Below are 13701 nucleotides of genomic sequence, written 5' to 3'. Positions count from 1 at the left end.
GCCTCGCGTCGCGTCGCGTCGCGTCGTCTCGCGTCGCCTCGCGTTTCCAAGTAAACGGTCAGTCCGCTACAGTCCGCCCGATAGTCCCCGCCGCAAAATTGTCTTGGGAACCGTGCGATTCCGCCGATCAAATATTCAACCCCGGGAGAATCCCGAAGAGACCGGATCGTTCCGACGGTTCTGCCTAATCAACGATTCGTCCAAGAGCGACCCCGGACCCCGCGGAATCCCTATTTAAGGCAATGATTGCGCGCAAGAGATTCCGCGATTTCCGAGAATCGGCCGATCTTGAGGAAATAATCGGAGGACCTCTTTTAAGTACACGCAGTCGCGACGCGGGATATAATTTTGGCAATGACCCGCCGTTTCGTTTGCAGAACAAATCGCTGCCCGCAGACGACACGATCGCCGCGGGCGCTTGCAGGAGTCCGTCGTCGAACTCGTGGCTGAAAAGTCGGACGTCGCCCACCTCCAGGACTGGAAGGGGTCCGTCCGCAGCGGATATGAACGTGCAGCTCGGCAGCGCCGGCTCGCCCACGCTGCGGCTCGCCAGCGTAAAGGTGATTTCATACAAGTGTAACATATATACATATATTCACCGGTGAGCAAACCTGGCTGCTATTATATTACGCTCGGACGATGTTACGCGAAAGCAAATTAGCCCGTCTGGGAGCAGCTTAGAGTAAATTAACTTCGCAGAACGCCGCGTCGACCCCGACTACGCGACCACGTCTCTTTTAATGTCGCAGCTCCGTCCATTTCTCGCGTGACGCGTTTTGCGAAACACGTTAATATCCCGACGAACGAATCTCCCGTTCGCGCTTGAACGAACGAATTCGGAATAATTCTAGACGCCGAACACGATCCCGGGTCTGCGGCCGTCGTTCACGAACGTCCTCGGGCCCATAACGAACGTGGACGAGCCGAAGAGCATATCCCAGCAGAGCACGCCGAGCAGCGATGAGAGCAACTCGCCGACGGAGTTAAACTCGTACAAGAGGCTAACGGACAAGCCGCCGCTGATAAAGCGGCTGGCGATGGGTTTGACAGGTGGACGCGACGTTCTTGGGCTGAACGGTGAGGATGACAGCTGCCCGCTCGTCAGCGGTAGCAGCACGCCGACCAGCCCATCGAACAGGCCTCATTCCGGGGGCTACATAAACGAGGCGATCATCGACTCGGAGGGTACGAGGCCGTCATACAACAAAATCCCGCCGTCCGAGAGCCTCGACAACACCATCAACGCGTCCATCACCAACGCGAAGAACTTCAACATCGAGAACAACAGGTAAGTCCGGCCGTTCTCCCTTCTCTCCTCCTCTGCCCCTTCTCTCCCTCCTTCGCGCCCCCTTTCCGGAAGCGTCGAGGGATCGGTATACGAATCGTGAACGACAGCTCCTTCATTTTCAGGATAGGGCACAATTGCCCGGACACGGGCACGGAGGCGGAATTCAAGTCGAAAAGAAGATCGCAAATTAGCACGTCGAGCAGCTCGGTGCCCGCTGACGGAAGCACTCATGGCTCCACGCCAACCCCGCCGCCTTTACCCGAGAGAACAGACAGCCTGAATAATCGAAGCGAGGAGGCCGAGCTACGCAAGGCGCCCTGGTTTCAAGCTGGAATACCCAGGTTGGTCTCCGCGACATTACTGCATGTCGGAGTAAAATATACACGCACATACACACTCAGACACATACGCGCGCGTGCGGTGCCTTCTTGGTGAGCCAAAATAGCACTGGCTTGGTCGCCTCTGGCTAATTTTAAATATTCGTCGGGTGATCCAGTTCACAGTCCAGTTTCCAGTGGCCGTCTTTGTGACTGGGGCACGCAAATCCGATCCGCGCGTCCTCCGTTGCTTTTCTCCCGCACGAAAAGACATCCCGCCCATCTATCATTAACGTATACCAACCGTGATTTCAGAGAGATAACGCTGGAGGTATTGAGCCAAGAGCCAGAAGGAGCGTTCATGGTGCGGGAGAGTACCAGCAAGCCCGGATGTTACGCCCTCTCCCTCCGTGTGCCCCGTGAATTCCAGCCGAGCGGAATAGCCCATTATCTCATAATGCGTACAAACAAAGGTTACAAAATCAAAGTAAGTCTCTCTTTCTGTCTTCGGCTGAGCTTTTCGCCGAGTATCGAGTCTCAAAGTAGTCGCGAGAGCGGAGCTCGCGAAAGTCAAAGCGGATCTCCCGTCGGCGAACGAGACTATCCGCGTTGCCGTCAAAGGACTATAAAAGAAAAAACTAAAATCTGCAAACAGCTTAGCGTTCCGAGAATAACTGCCACTGATTGTTTTGACAGACGCGCTGCTGATTATGTTTTAAAACATAGTACGTTTCCAGACAGCCGATCTGAAAATAAATTTCGCAAGGTATCCGCTATAAATTTTATCCCCAGAATATCAGCGCAAATATAAATATATTATATGTATTTCCTTAATATATGATTTAAATAGCTACGAAACAGATTCTGTTTGATTTTGTAGAACTAAATGCGAATGCAGTTGATGTCAATTCCGTTTGAATATGACAGCAAACTAGCTAGCGGAATGCTAACATTTTGCTTGTTTGATCTTTACGTTCATAGGTCGCACGTAATTAGACGTCGGTTCTGCAGGAAAGCTCTTTTTAACACTCGAAATAATACCGAAATAATACGGTAGTAGAGAGAATCCTTCTATATAAGCGCAAGTTAATATTGAAATAAGCTGCACGGGGATGCTAATGCGCGAAGGGCCGAAGCTTTTAGTAGCCCGGACATTATACTCAGGACTACCACGCCTGGTGCAAAGCCACCGGCGCATTTAGCCCATTCGGATACGTGTATTTAAATGGTCGAACTCTCCCCCTTCGTAGCATAGATTAAATGAGTCCGTAGACTTTGATAATCTCCGAAACCAGTATAAATGAGTTTTGTTGGATGTGCCGCGGATGCCGTGGGGAAATCAAAACTCCGCTTTCTCTCTCCCTCGCAATGGCTGCGGAATTGCATCGCGCTGTAACAAGCACACCGCCAGATTCGAATGAATGCCGCGTTGTGCGATAGCCCTGATACCGCCGAGGCTCGTGTCAGCGCGCACGTGTATGATACATTTAATGTTGTCTCGTTATGCAGCGTGTTTCGCAACACGCCTGAAAACGCGAGGAAAGATCGCCGACCGACTAACATCGTATTTCATTGTCCTGGCAACGCGTGTTACAATGATGCCCAGCACTATGTGCTTATGTGCATAATATTGAATAATACAATGTACGCATGATAATAACCGAGACAATAGGTTTCGGTTACGGTATTACTGCGTTGTTTATCGAACGGGTTTTTCTCTTTATTGTTTCAAAGAAATCTTCAAGCTCTGCCAAAGCATCTTGTTGAATCACCAAATTATCTCGAGTTCCAGGTTGAAACAATGTTATATTCTTACATACATTATTCAACATCTTTGTGATGGAATTTTTTTTCTACGAACGGAGTTTACGTGTTCGTTCTTGTGTTTAAAAAGCAAAAAATTTGTCGCTACACGCAAAAATATATGACGTGTAAAAAGAATTCTGTTAATTTTATTTTTTCACGGATTAGATGAAAACTGTAACGTTTCGACAACGTTGTACAATTGCGAGAGAAAGCAGAGATATTACGAGCGAGATAATAGTGGATAAACTTCGAAAAGCGTTAGAATTAATATCGATACAGCTATGAACGCTGTAAAATCAATAATGTCGTATGTTTTCAGGGCTTCACAAAAGAGTTCACAACGCTCACCGCGCTAATCACTCACCATTCAGTCATGCCGGAACTGTTGCCGTGCCCGTTGTCGCTAAGCCGATATAATCCGAGCTTCGTCAAGACTGACTCCAGCAAGGATTTCGCGGACATCGATTCGGACCCGGATTACAATACCCTGGCGGATTTTCGCAAAATGATGGCCGATCTGAATGTCTAGAACGATCGTCGAGAATTCTATATCTCTCTCTCCGTACTTTTCTGCGATTCGTCGATTCATGTGAAACCAGTTGGAACGCGAGGCACCATTCGGTATATTTGTACCTGGATCGATTTTGTGCCATTGCATTGTACGTAAAAAGCCGACGTTTACTTGCGATCGTCGTCCGCGAAGAGATCTCGGCAACGCACATTGGACGACGCTTAAGTTAACGAATCTATGTTCCGGAAAGACTCGCACAGCCACCAAGTGATACATACTCGTAAGTCATTAATAACGGTAAGAAACGGTAGCGTAGATAATTTAATAACTCCTAGTGTTATATATGACGCGTGACTGGAATAGCGATGCGTTTTTTTTCTTTATTACAGCACGCGCGCCTAGCGAGATATTAGTTTTAAGCTTGTTATAGCGGACGAAGCGCGAAACAATCGACGTCTGTCGAATCTTCAATCAGAGTAAATTATTTTCGCAAAACGGAATATATGTTCAAGTGATCGTTACGAAGGTTTATTATATTTTTTGCGAGTTTTTCCATGGTTAAACGGAAGTAAATCGAGTTTTGTTATCGTTTGGATCGCTCCCGACCGACAGTTGCAACGATGCCAAACGATTCGTTAATATATCCTTGTTATAAAACGCGCATAGTCGAGTGATTGGAGAATTAAGAAGATAAGTGGAACGAATCAATTCATTGCGGAAAGTTACGAATTTAAGAAAAATTTCAATTAGAATTAAAATGTCAGGTTGAAAGGACATTAAAAATACATGACAATTCAAAAGAAAACTGAAGGTGATATGTGAAAGACATGTTCTCTGAGAGAAAAATCGATAACTTCTTTTCAGAATAGCGTGTTATATTAAGATATTTTCCATCTAGTTCCTCTCTCGATTGCAGCTTCACGGCGTCCGAAAATGATCTAGTAATTTTTATTCGACTGAAACGGTTATCTAATATTTTTTTTGTAAGATGTATCGAAGGAATATTGAGGATCAATATAGTTTATCATCGTCACACATAACGTAAACTATATTGATCTTTACTCGCTCCGAAAGCAGGAAGGCTGTTGTATAATAGGCAATGCGACCACCTCTTCCGCTTTGACTAGACGTTATAATTAATCAAAAGCATATACTTTAAATGTGAAAAATACGAGGAAGAGCGTCACATATTCTGTACCTCGAAGAGAGTTGAACAGCTTAAAAGTGTCCGAGCTTGGGAGTAAATCAAGACGTAACTGGTCCATTATCGAACGTCGAAGTTAGATTCTTTCGTTAATATTTAATCGCATTCCCGATAGTATATCGCAATCCGATGCTATATCGAGGACCAAAAACGAAAACAACATTCGCCGAAATTTCGATGAAAAGAGAAATAGCTCGTTCTCGTTTAGAATTGAAAATGAAATAAATAATTTCGATTGCTAGATATTTCAACTAATATCTCGTATAAAATAACGTGGAAAATAAAAATTTTCAAATTTATTTCTCACTCTACAAATGGAATAATACAAAAATATTGGAAGATATTCTATTATAATTTGATGAGATGTAAAACAAGAAATGAAGACGGATGAAATATTTTTCGCTTTTGGTCCCTGATCGCAATATTGATGTACATGTGTTTATATGTATATATGTTATAATTATTCTCATTCGCGCATTATATTTCCACACGGTATATTTAACTAGTAAACGTCAAAGAGGATTAGTAAACGGCATGGAATCTTGGAAATGCGATTACGCCTAAGAGAGGACACAGAACTTCCTCGAAATTTCGACTCGGCGAAACACGAATTACCATAATAGGCGATAATTTAGTTTCTCAGCTATCCTAGTCTTGTACAGAAATTTCGCGCATAGCTGCGACAATGAAATTCATACGATTATGCGTAGATAATTATCGTATTTAAGCGATTCTCAGCGGCGACCAGACACTAAATCGCGTGGCACGTTTTTTATACACCAGAAAATAATTTTCCGAATATAATCACCACGTATTATTAATTTCTTGACTATATATACGAGCTGTTAAGACTACATCGAAATCTTTAAACTGCCAGTGTAACATCGCATCAAAATCGTTCATTACTACCATCATTCATTACGAAAAATAAGAGCACAGATTAAGCCCGCTACGATATCGGTGATTAAATTTTGATGCTGCAGGGACATATGAGAATATAAAGGCGACATAGCGTACACTTTTGTAGCATCAAATATTACATTTTCCAAAGTGATAACGGTTTCGATTCCTGAGCGAATGGAGCAAATGAGAATGCATTGATAACGTGTCGACGAAGTTTCATATTGAGATTTATATCTAGTAACGCATTGTAGAAACGCACTGCGAGAAAGCTCAGACTGATGCATATGGTGCATTGAAATCGTATGTATGATATGTATAATAGATTTGTGCGAATATGTATCGCTGTGACTTTCTGCTTCTACAATGTGTTCCTAGTAACGCTTTCACGACAACGCGAATTGCGAAGTTACTGTAATAACGAAACGGGAAGTCTCATAGAAATATCTGTATCTGCAAAATATCATTAAATCCACCACAAATCGTTTTTTAAGATCACGACTGCAATTATATAAAGAAAGGTGTCTTATACCATTAATTTCATGCACACGCGCAATCTAATGAATCGAGCAAAAAATTTAAAATAGCGTTTTTGGAAGTTAAAATAACGAGAGAAAACACGAAAAAGAATGTTTGTATTACGAAATTGATTAATGCGTGCTAAGATAATCGCAGCATAATTAACTGTTGTAATGTACGCTACGCATGACATTAATCACTGCTTGAGGTTTGTAATGTTTTATGAAATTATTACCGCGATGCGTTGTATAATGTCAAGAGAAATTATTTATTACAATAAATATAATACAAAGTACTCGTTACCGTCACATAACATCCTGTAAGGTCTGACAAGTATAAAAATCGACGACCCGAGACAACCAACGAGTAACGGTAAATAAAGGCTTGAAATGTGATGCGTACAATCGTGTCAGATAAAAAGATACGAGAACATGCTGCTTCAGCTGTCTTGACCGACAACATTCTTTTGCCTCTCTGACACGAATGGTACTGTTCCCTTCTTGGAATGATGGCGCTTATTAGCCTCCCTGCGAGATAAAGCAATATTTTAAAATACCGTTCAAAACTATATTAAGAATCTGCGAGTGTTGCAACTTAGTTGTACTTACTTGCGTCTACCTTTCTCGCGAATCGTTCGCAATTCGGCTCGCGCGTTATATATGTGTTTCGGTACTTGTCGGTGACGTGCAATTCGTCGAATTTCCGGATGCGCCGCATACTTCTCTTTCAAAGTGTCATTTAGAAGCAGCGCGTTTCTTTCTCTGGCCCTCAGCTGTTAGAAATAGGAACAGAGGCAGGGAGATAATTATCGATAATTTATGCTAAATCGCATGTAAACTCGTGAAATCGTAATATTGCTTACAATGCCGAGCTTTTCTGACGCTTTAGCCTTCCATACGCGAAGATTCATTTCGTCGCTGCCGCTAATCACGTATTTGTTATCGAGCGACCATGCTACGCAGGTGAGTCTGTGCATGCGCCTCGTATGGTACACCTCTCGCGAGTGGCCTTTGTTCACCTCGAAAATACGGATCGACTTGTCGTAGCTGCCCGAAACAAATTCTTTCCCTGTCGGCGAATAATCCACGTCTATCACGGCCTCCACGTGATCCATATGTACGTTAACTGGCGTTTTCAACTTGCGCATATCATACGTGTACAAGCTGAAACAAACGTATTTGAGATTCGCGGAAAAATTGCGCGAAGCTTATCCTTCGATAATCCCTTCTTTATTATATCTCACTTGTAATCTTCATTGGCACAGGTAAAGATGAAAGCTTCCATGGGATTCCAAGAGAGCTTGTTACTCCGTAATTTCATCACTATCCTTGTTAAAGGTCCTGTTTCTCTAGTATCGTATACAATTATGCTGCGATCGCTGGCGCAAGAGGCTGGAAGTTAAAGAGGTAAAATACTTTAATATAAAGCATAGACAATTAATTTGGAATTTTACTGATGTCTCATATAAAAGAAATAAAATAAAAATATAATACTCTCATCGTATGTCGTACCTAAGAGATTTTTCTGTACAGGATTAAATTTTACATCAAGTAGACTGTCTACACCCCATTTAAATGTGCGAAGCGGCTCATTACGAGTATCCTCCCACATCTGACATATTCCTTCTCCGCATGTAACAAACACAGGTTTGGCCCGATGATGAGTTATACCAGTTAGTACTGTCTAAAAAAGAAATTGCTCGAAAGATTTTGGATACTTTCACAGGTTTGGCAAATCTTAAGGAAAACCATATGCGAAAGCTGCGTACTTTGCTGACAATAGTATTTGTGGGTTCCTCCTCTCCGCCAGCGGAGACAGCGTCCCAAGTCTTGATCGTCTTGTCATCGCCGAGAGTAATGAAGTGTTTTCCATCGGGCATGTACGTGATACCTCGAACTATACCGTCGTGAGCCAGAAACGAGCGCGTGCACGTCCCCTGGCCGAGATTCCACGTTCTCACCTCGCCGTCGTAAGCGCCGCTCAGAAGAGTGGACAGCTGTGACGGATGTTTACACATACAGGACACCGCATCCTTGTGGCCTTCCAAATTACCTAGAAACGGCTTCGCGAACACCCTCTCCAGCTTAACGGCGTTCAGCGCTTTCGTGTACTCCCTGGCCGCTTGAAAGGGATGCAAAGCAGGATCGAAGTTTCGTGGGACTACAAACGACAAAATTAACATTGCTGTATCCTCTGGTATATTAGGTTATGTCAGGTTAGATCAGCAATTTACGTAGACTTACTTTTGTGAATGTCTCGTTTAGTCTCCCGTAAGTATTCATCAGGATTCCTACTTAACACTTTAACCTTCATCCTCGAGAAAGAACTATGCGCACTTTTCTATTAAAGTATACACAAAAATTGTCTTCTTGATCCCTCCACGTGTTTTCAGAGAATAAAAACAGAAGAGACTATGGAGTAATGGAGTATGGATATGGAGTTATGCATGGTGTATGGTGTAAATAGCCGCGCGTTCAGCAGACACAACTGTTGAGTTCGTCTTATCAACACTCTGCGTTGATTGATTGGTTCTAAAAGTAAGAGCCAATCACGTTCGACTGCTACTGAGCGGCTTGGTCTGCTGAACGCGCCCAATAGGCTGGTGAAGCATTGCGCATAATGGCGGCAGGTTTGGCGGTTGAACCAATCAGGAGGCGACCCGTTTTGTAGGCGCTCACTTTAAAGTGAAATTCGATTATAAGAAATAAAAATGCGTGAATCATGTAAAATTTTAAATATATATTTAATGAAATATAATACCATGGGTTATATCATCGTTAATGCGTTCCGCAAGAGATGCGCTATCGGCTATCCTATCCCATGCGAGATTCCGGAAACGCTGAAGTCGATCCCATCATCTAGCGATAATGGAGGATTCACACCTCGTCCGGCGTTCGATCGATAAATCCTCCATAACTAGAACCCTTATAATTAAGAGTCTGGCCATAAGGCGATTTTGTCAAAATCTACACATTCAGTACATTCACTATCGCTTTCTCTTTCATTCTATCGCCTTCTTTGTCTCTTTTCTATCTCTTTCTCTTTTTGTTTCTCTCGTTTTTGACCAAATTGGCGGAGCAATCAAAACTGGCTGTCTTATGGCCAGACTTTAATTCGAGGGTCTGTATCCACAACCATATTGGAATAAACACTTGTAAACAAGGTGAAAATGTGAGGCGAAAAGTTAACAAATTTATTAGATTTTGACCAATTGGCTAGACGCAATGTTTGATTTTTTAATTAAAAATACATAAATAATCGTATTCTAATTTACATGGAGCTTATAGACTATACAATAAACAATACCTTCCGCATTAAACGCAAGAAAAAGAGAGCGATTAGATTTAAAAAAAAATATTTTTTAGACACTTTCTGCTAATTATACGCTTAATTGATTTTAATTTATTGTGATTATTGTATGGTTTTCCAAACTTTGAAAAGTTTTTTCCAAATATCTCCAAATGATTTCCAAACGATTGGATAAGATAATTTTCAATAATTTTTAATTTGTTTGCCATCTATACGTCGGTGTATGTAACATATGTATACATGTATATACACGTGTGCGCTCGGAGGCCTCGGAGTTTCGGCTAGCTTCGGCTAGCTTTGGACAGTAGAGAGAGAGAAAGAGAGAGAGAGAGAGAGAGAGACACAGCCACATAATGTTCTCTTTTTTTCTCTCGCGGTGCATTCTTTCTCGCTGTTCGCCAAGCTAGCCGGCTCAATAATTTAGATCGGAATCAGGTGATTTTGTTTTAAGATGTCTTCAAATATGTCTGATTTAAGATCACTTTTAGATGGAAGCAATTTCAATAAATAATATAGTTTAGATCATGATGTAAGAAGACAGGTGCGTTATAATATCTTCAAATTTTCTGCATTATAATAACATGTGACACTGCTCTTGTTAATAAGTGTATCCCTCCACGCATATTTTTATATATCTAAATAAAATTTGATCGAACTGATGGCGACTATACTGTAATCGTATTACTGTAATCAATATGATACATTAGATAGGAAAGGCGTAGAAGAATACGTGATATCACGTACGTTCTGGGTAACTTCAGTATCATATGTAAAGAGTAAGGAAGAGAGAGACGAGCGAAATATTTCGGCAAATAAGATTACGCGAGCGATAAGATTACACGAGCTTTTAACTCAACCTACAGATACGATAAGCACCATCTCGTATTGAGGCTTCAGCCGTGCCGAATCGATTTCCATCATGCCAGGTGAGCAAAAGAGTTTCTTTAAAGTACATTAAAATAATATCAAACCTTTCTGCATTTACAAGATTAACTTTTTGCTTTTTCATTTTATAAACTTCTCCAATTTCTTATCGACATTTGCTAATATTGTGGATATTTAATCCGAGTGTCGTTGTTTCCTGTATATTTTAATTTTCTCATTCTTATCTCAGAGAGCAGCCTAATCTAAAAGTCTAATAACAATATGAAATAATTTGTAGATTCTTTTACAATTATAGTAATTCAAGATTGTATAATTTTTTGACACATTGCGTGAATCATATGCTTACGTGTAATGTTTGCATTGTATTACACATTGAATAAATATTGTTGCAATAGTTACATTAATATGACTATAAAAATAACTGATTATAAATTATTTCTTATCAGAAATGCGCTTAAATCTACCGTTAAATATAGTTAGTTTATTTTTTAGAAGTGTGAGTCATGTGGATTGTAAAGATAATATGTGTGACATGTGAAATCATCGATTACAAGAATAATCTGGAAAAGTTTTATCAGATCGATTACAAGGAACGTGTGTCGGTATCGGTGCGTTTTAATGTTACGTAACACGCATATTCGTTATATATACCAGTTATTTATAGATATTTGTGAAAATGTGCAAAATTTGTATCATTTAGTGGAATTAAAACTTTCATTATATTAGACACAGCTTTATTAAAATTAACGAGTGTCAATAGATTAATAAATTATTAAAACAGATTAATAATTTTTTCTAATATCTGAATTAAAAAATAAATTAGCAGGGAAAATCTACAAATTTTCTACATTTTATCTTATCCCAATGAATTTTCTATTAGAAAAAGCGGATATCTTATTAAATATTAAGTAATATGAGTTTTTTATCTGCCGACAAAAGAAACATCGACAAACTGAAACTTACAATTAGTGGATACGTTTGAACTGATGACTGATTTATTAATTTACTCAATATATCGTTCTTACTATTTATCATTGTTACAGCCTACAGATGGGTAAGCCGTAGCAGCGGTCAATCGCTGCCAGAAAACGTGGTCGCCGGCGGTCGTGACGCTGACGGAAGCACACTTTACGTCGGTAGAGCTTTCCACGAGGGCGACATGATTCCGGCAAAAATAAGTCTTGACAAGGGTGTCGCCTACGTTTCTCACAATGGCGAGGAACATCCCAAAGACAGTTACGAGGTGAATGCAAAGTCAGACGAATTTTTCTACGTTACGTAAAACGTGATCAAAATACGAACAAAACCTTGCATCGCTTTATCGTTATATGAGAAATTAAAATTCACAAAATCGCGTCAAGTCGATTATAAAGTACCCTACTACTCTACTACGCTTTTTAACACTAAAATTATGATTGTTGAGATTAAACCACGAGACTTTAACCATAGTTTCTTCACAGAAGAGATCATCGTCGATTTGCATGATAATTCATTGAATTAAAAATTCTACGAATTAATTTAGATTCTAAAAAACCAGCAAAGATTTCCTTTAATTTTATAACAGCGATTAAAAAGCAGTTACATCATTTTCGTAACTTACGTAACGCGCAATAAGTAGGTACATAATCAAAGTATAAAACTTATTAAGATTAAGCGTATCGGTTTTATTAGACTCAAGATAATTTTGAGATATCGAGCTTTTTCGGGAAGTATCGACGAAGATATGATTCGATATAGGCGATTTTAATGATATTTTGCTATCTGATAATCTTTGTTGGTCAAAAAATAACGATAACAACGAACGAATGCTGACAGAATTAATTGTCAACGGTAGTTATAAGCAATTATTATATTAATAATTAATTGTTATATGTATAACAATATTACGATACTGTCAGGTCCTTTGCCAAGGGGAATTCGCATGGGAGTTCTGCAGCAACGGTGAGGTGCCAGCGGATGCGGTAATCGCCGGTCAAACCGCGGACGGAGAACCTCTGTATGTTGGCCGTGTCCTCCATAGTGGATCTCAAACGCTTGGCAAGGTCGGTCTTTTCGGCAGCTTTTAATCTCAGGGTTCGGCAGTAATGATAAGCATTCGAAAATGCGGAATGACGTCTCGATATTCGAAGCACGCTTTTGCCAAAGTGTTCTCCAATCTGCGCTCCGCATTTGGCAAGCGAAACTCGCTTTTATCCTTCGCGGCCTTCTCTTAGACAAGAGAGATATAATTCAGCTATTTAAAAGTACATTATATGTATATATTTAAAAAATGTATATTTCTTCAGGTACAACCGAGTCACGGATGCCTCTACATTCCGTTCGACGGCGAGGAGCTGTCGTTCAAGGATTACGAAGTACTCGTCATACATTAACTCGATTGCGGATGCCCGAAGATTGAAGATGTAATACGCATTTTATACACGACCGTATAGTTAATTGAGTCAAGCAAAACAACCTCCAAACAAGCTGCTGCAGTAAGAACTGAATGGAAAATTATTGAACAAAATGCTCCGTTTTTCTAAATATTTGTAAAAATTCATTGGAATAAAAAGATGAAAAAATAATCTTAAATAATCATTTTTAATTATTTCTAACGAGCAGTACGTAAGTAACTTGTATCGAGGCTAAAATCGAGTAATTCGTATTGCTTATTTATCTTATTGTTAATGGTGTATGACATCGTTACATAAATTAAATATATAAGTACACGAATGATCTTCATTCACTAAAAATATCACATAACAGTAAGATACGATATTAAAATGGTATGAATAAAAATGATTATCTTCTTTTTCCATATTTCGTTTGTTCCCAATTTAAATGCTCTTCGTGTTTTAGCTACATTGTTAAAAGATAAAAATATAGATATAATACTGCGCAATATGTTGACGAAGAAAACAACCTAGTTGAATCGTTATCAACGACGAAATAGGAATCACCTACAAGGCAAATGAGCTAGGAA

The 13701-nt window shown here is 40.4% G+C and overlaps 3 protein-coding genes across 8 annotated transcripts in view; 2 read left to right on the top strand and 1 right to left on the bottom strand.

The window, feature by feature from the left end:
* Positions 1–6840, top strand: part of LOC139774075 (EGFR adapter protein) — a 105935-nt gene extending 99095 nt beyond the window's left edge. For all 6 annotated transcript variants that reach the window (XM_071709024.1, XM_071709023.1, XM_071709027.1 and 3 more), the window contains 5 exons: positions 378–560; positions 852–1288; positions 1411–1629; positions 1921–2092; positions 3731–6840. In XM_071709024.1, the coding sequence (XP_071565125.1) occupies positions 378–560; positions 852–1288; positions 1411–1629; positions 1921–2092; positions 3731–3940 (1221 nt within the window). In that variant the 3' untranslated portion in view covers positions 3941–6840. The remainder of the gene's footprint in view (positions 1–377; positions 561–851; positions 1289–1410; positions 1630–1920; positions 2093–3730) is intronic.
* LOC139774077 (DDB1- and CUL4-associated factor 13) lies at positions 6790–8964 on the bottom strand. Its single transcript, XM_071709029.1, has 7 exons — positions 8789–8964; positions 8314–8705; positions 8057–8228; positions 7789–7936; positions 7408–7708; positions 7154–7317; positions 6790–7072 (listed from the first exon to the last, which is right to left on the bottom strand). Exons 1-7 carry the CDS (start codon positions 8856–8858, stop codon positions 6985–6987), a joined length of 1335 nt encoding a protein of 444 aa, XP_071565130.1. The 5' UTR covers positions 8859–8964; the 3' UTR covers positions 6790–6984.
* Positions 8965–10626: 1662 nt separating this feature from the next.
* LOC139774072 (uncharacterized) lies at positions 10627–13303 on the top strand. The gene is made up of 4 exons (XM_071709019.1): positions 10627–10780; positions 11783–11982; positions 12638–12781; positions 13025–13303. The coding sequence occupies exons 1-4, from the start codon at positions 10774–10776 to the stop codon at positions 13109–13111; spliced, it is 438 nt and encodes a 145-aa protein (XP_071565120.1). The 5' UTR covers positions 10627–10773; the 3' UTR covers positions 13112–13303.
* The last annotated feature ends 398 nt before the right edge of the window (positions 13304–13701 follow it).

This window comes from Temnothorax nylanderi, unplaced genomic scaffold (assembly GCF_030848795.1).
Source record: "Temnothorax nylanderi isolate EJ_2023f unplaced genomic scaffold, tnyl_v1.0 TNYL_tig0073_pilon, whole genome shotgun sequence".
Classification (NCBI taxonomy): Eukaryota; Metazoa; Arthropoda; class Insecta; order Hymenoptera; family Formicidae; genus Temnothorax; species Temnothorax nylanderi.
Note: the sequence above shows the minus strand (reverse complement) of the source record. Positions and strands in the feature narration are given on the sequence as shown.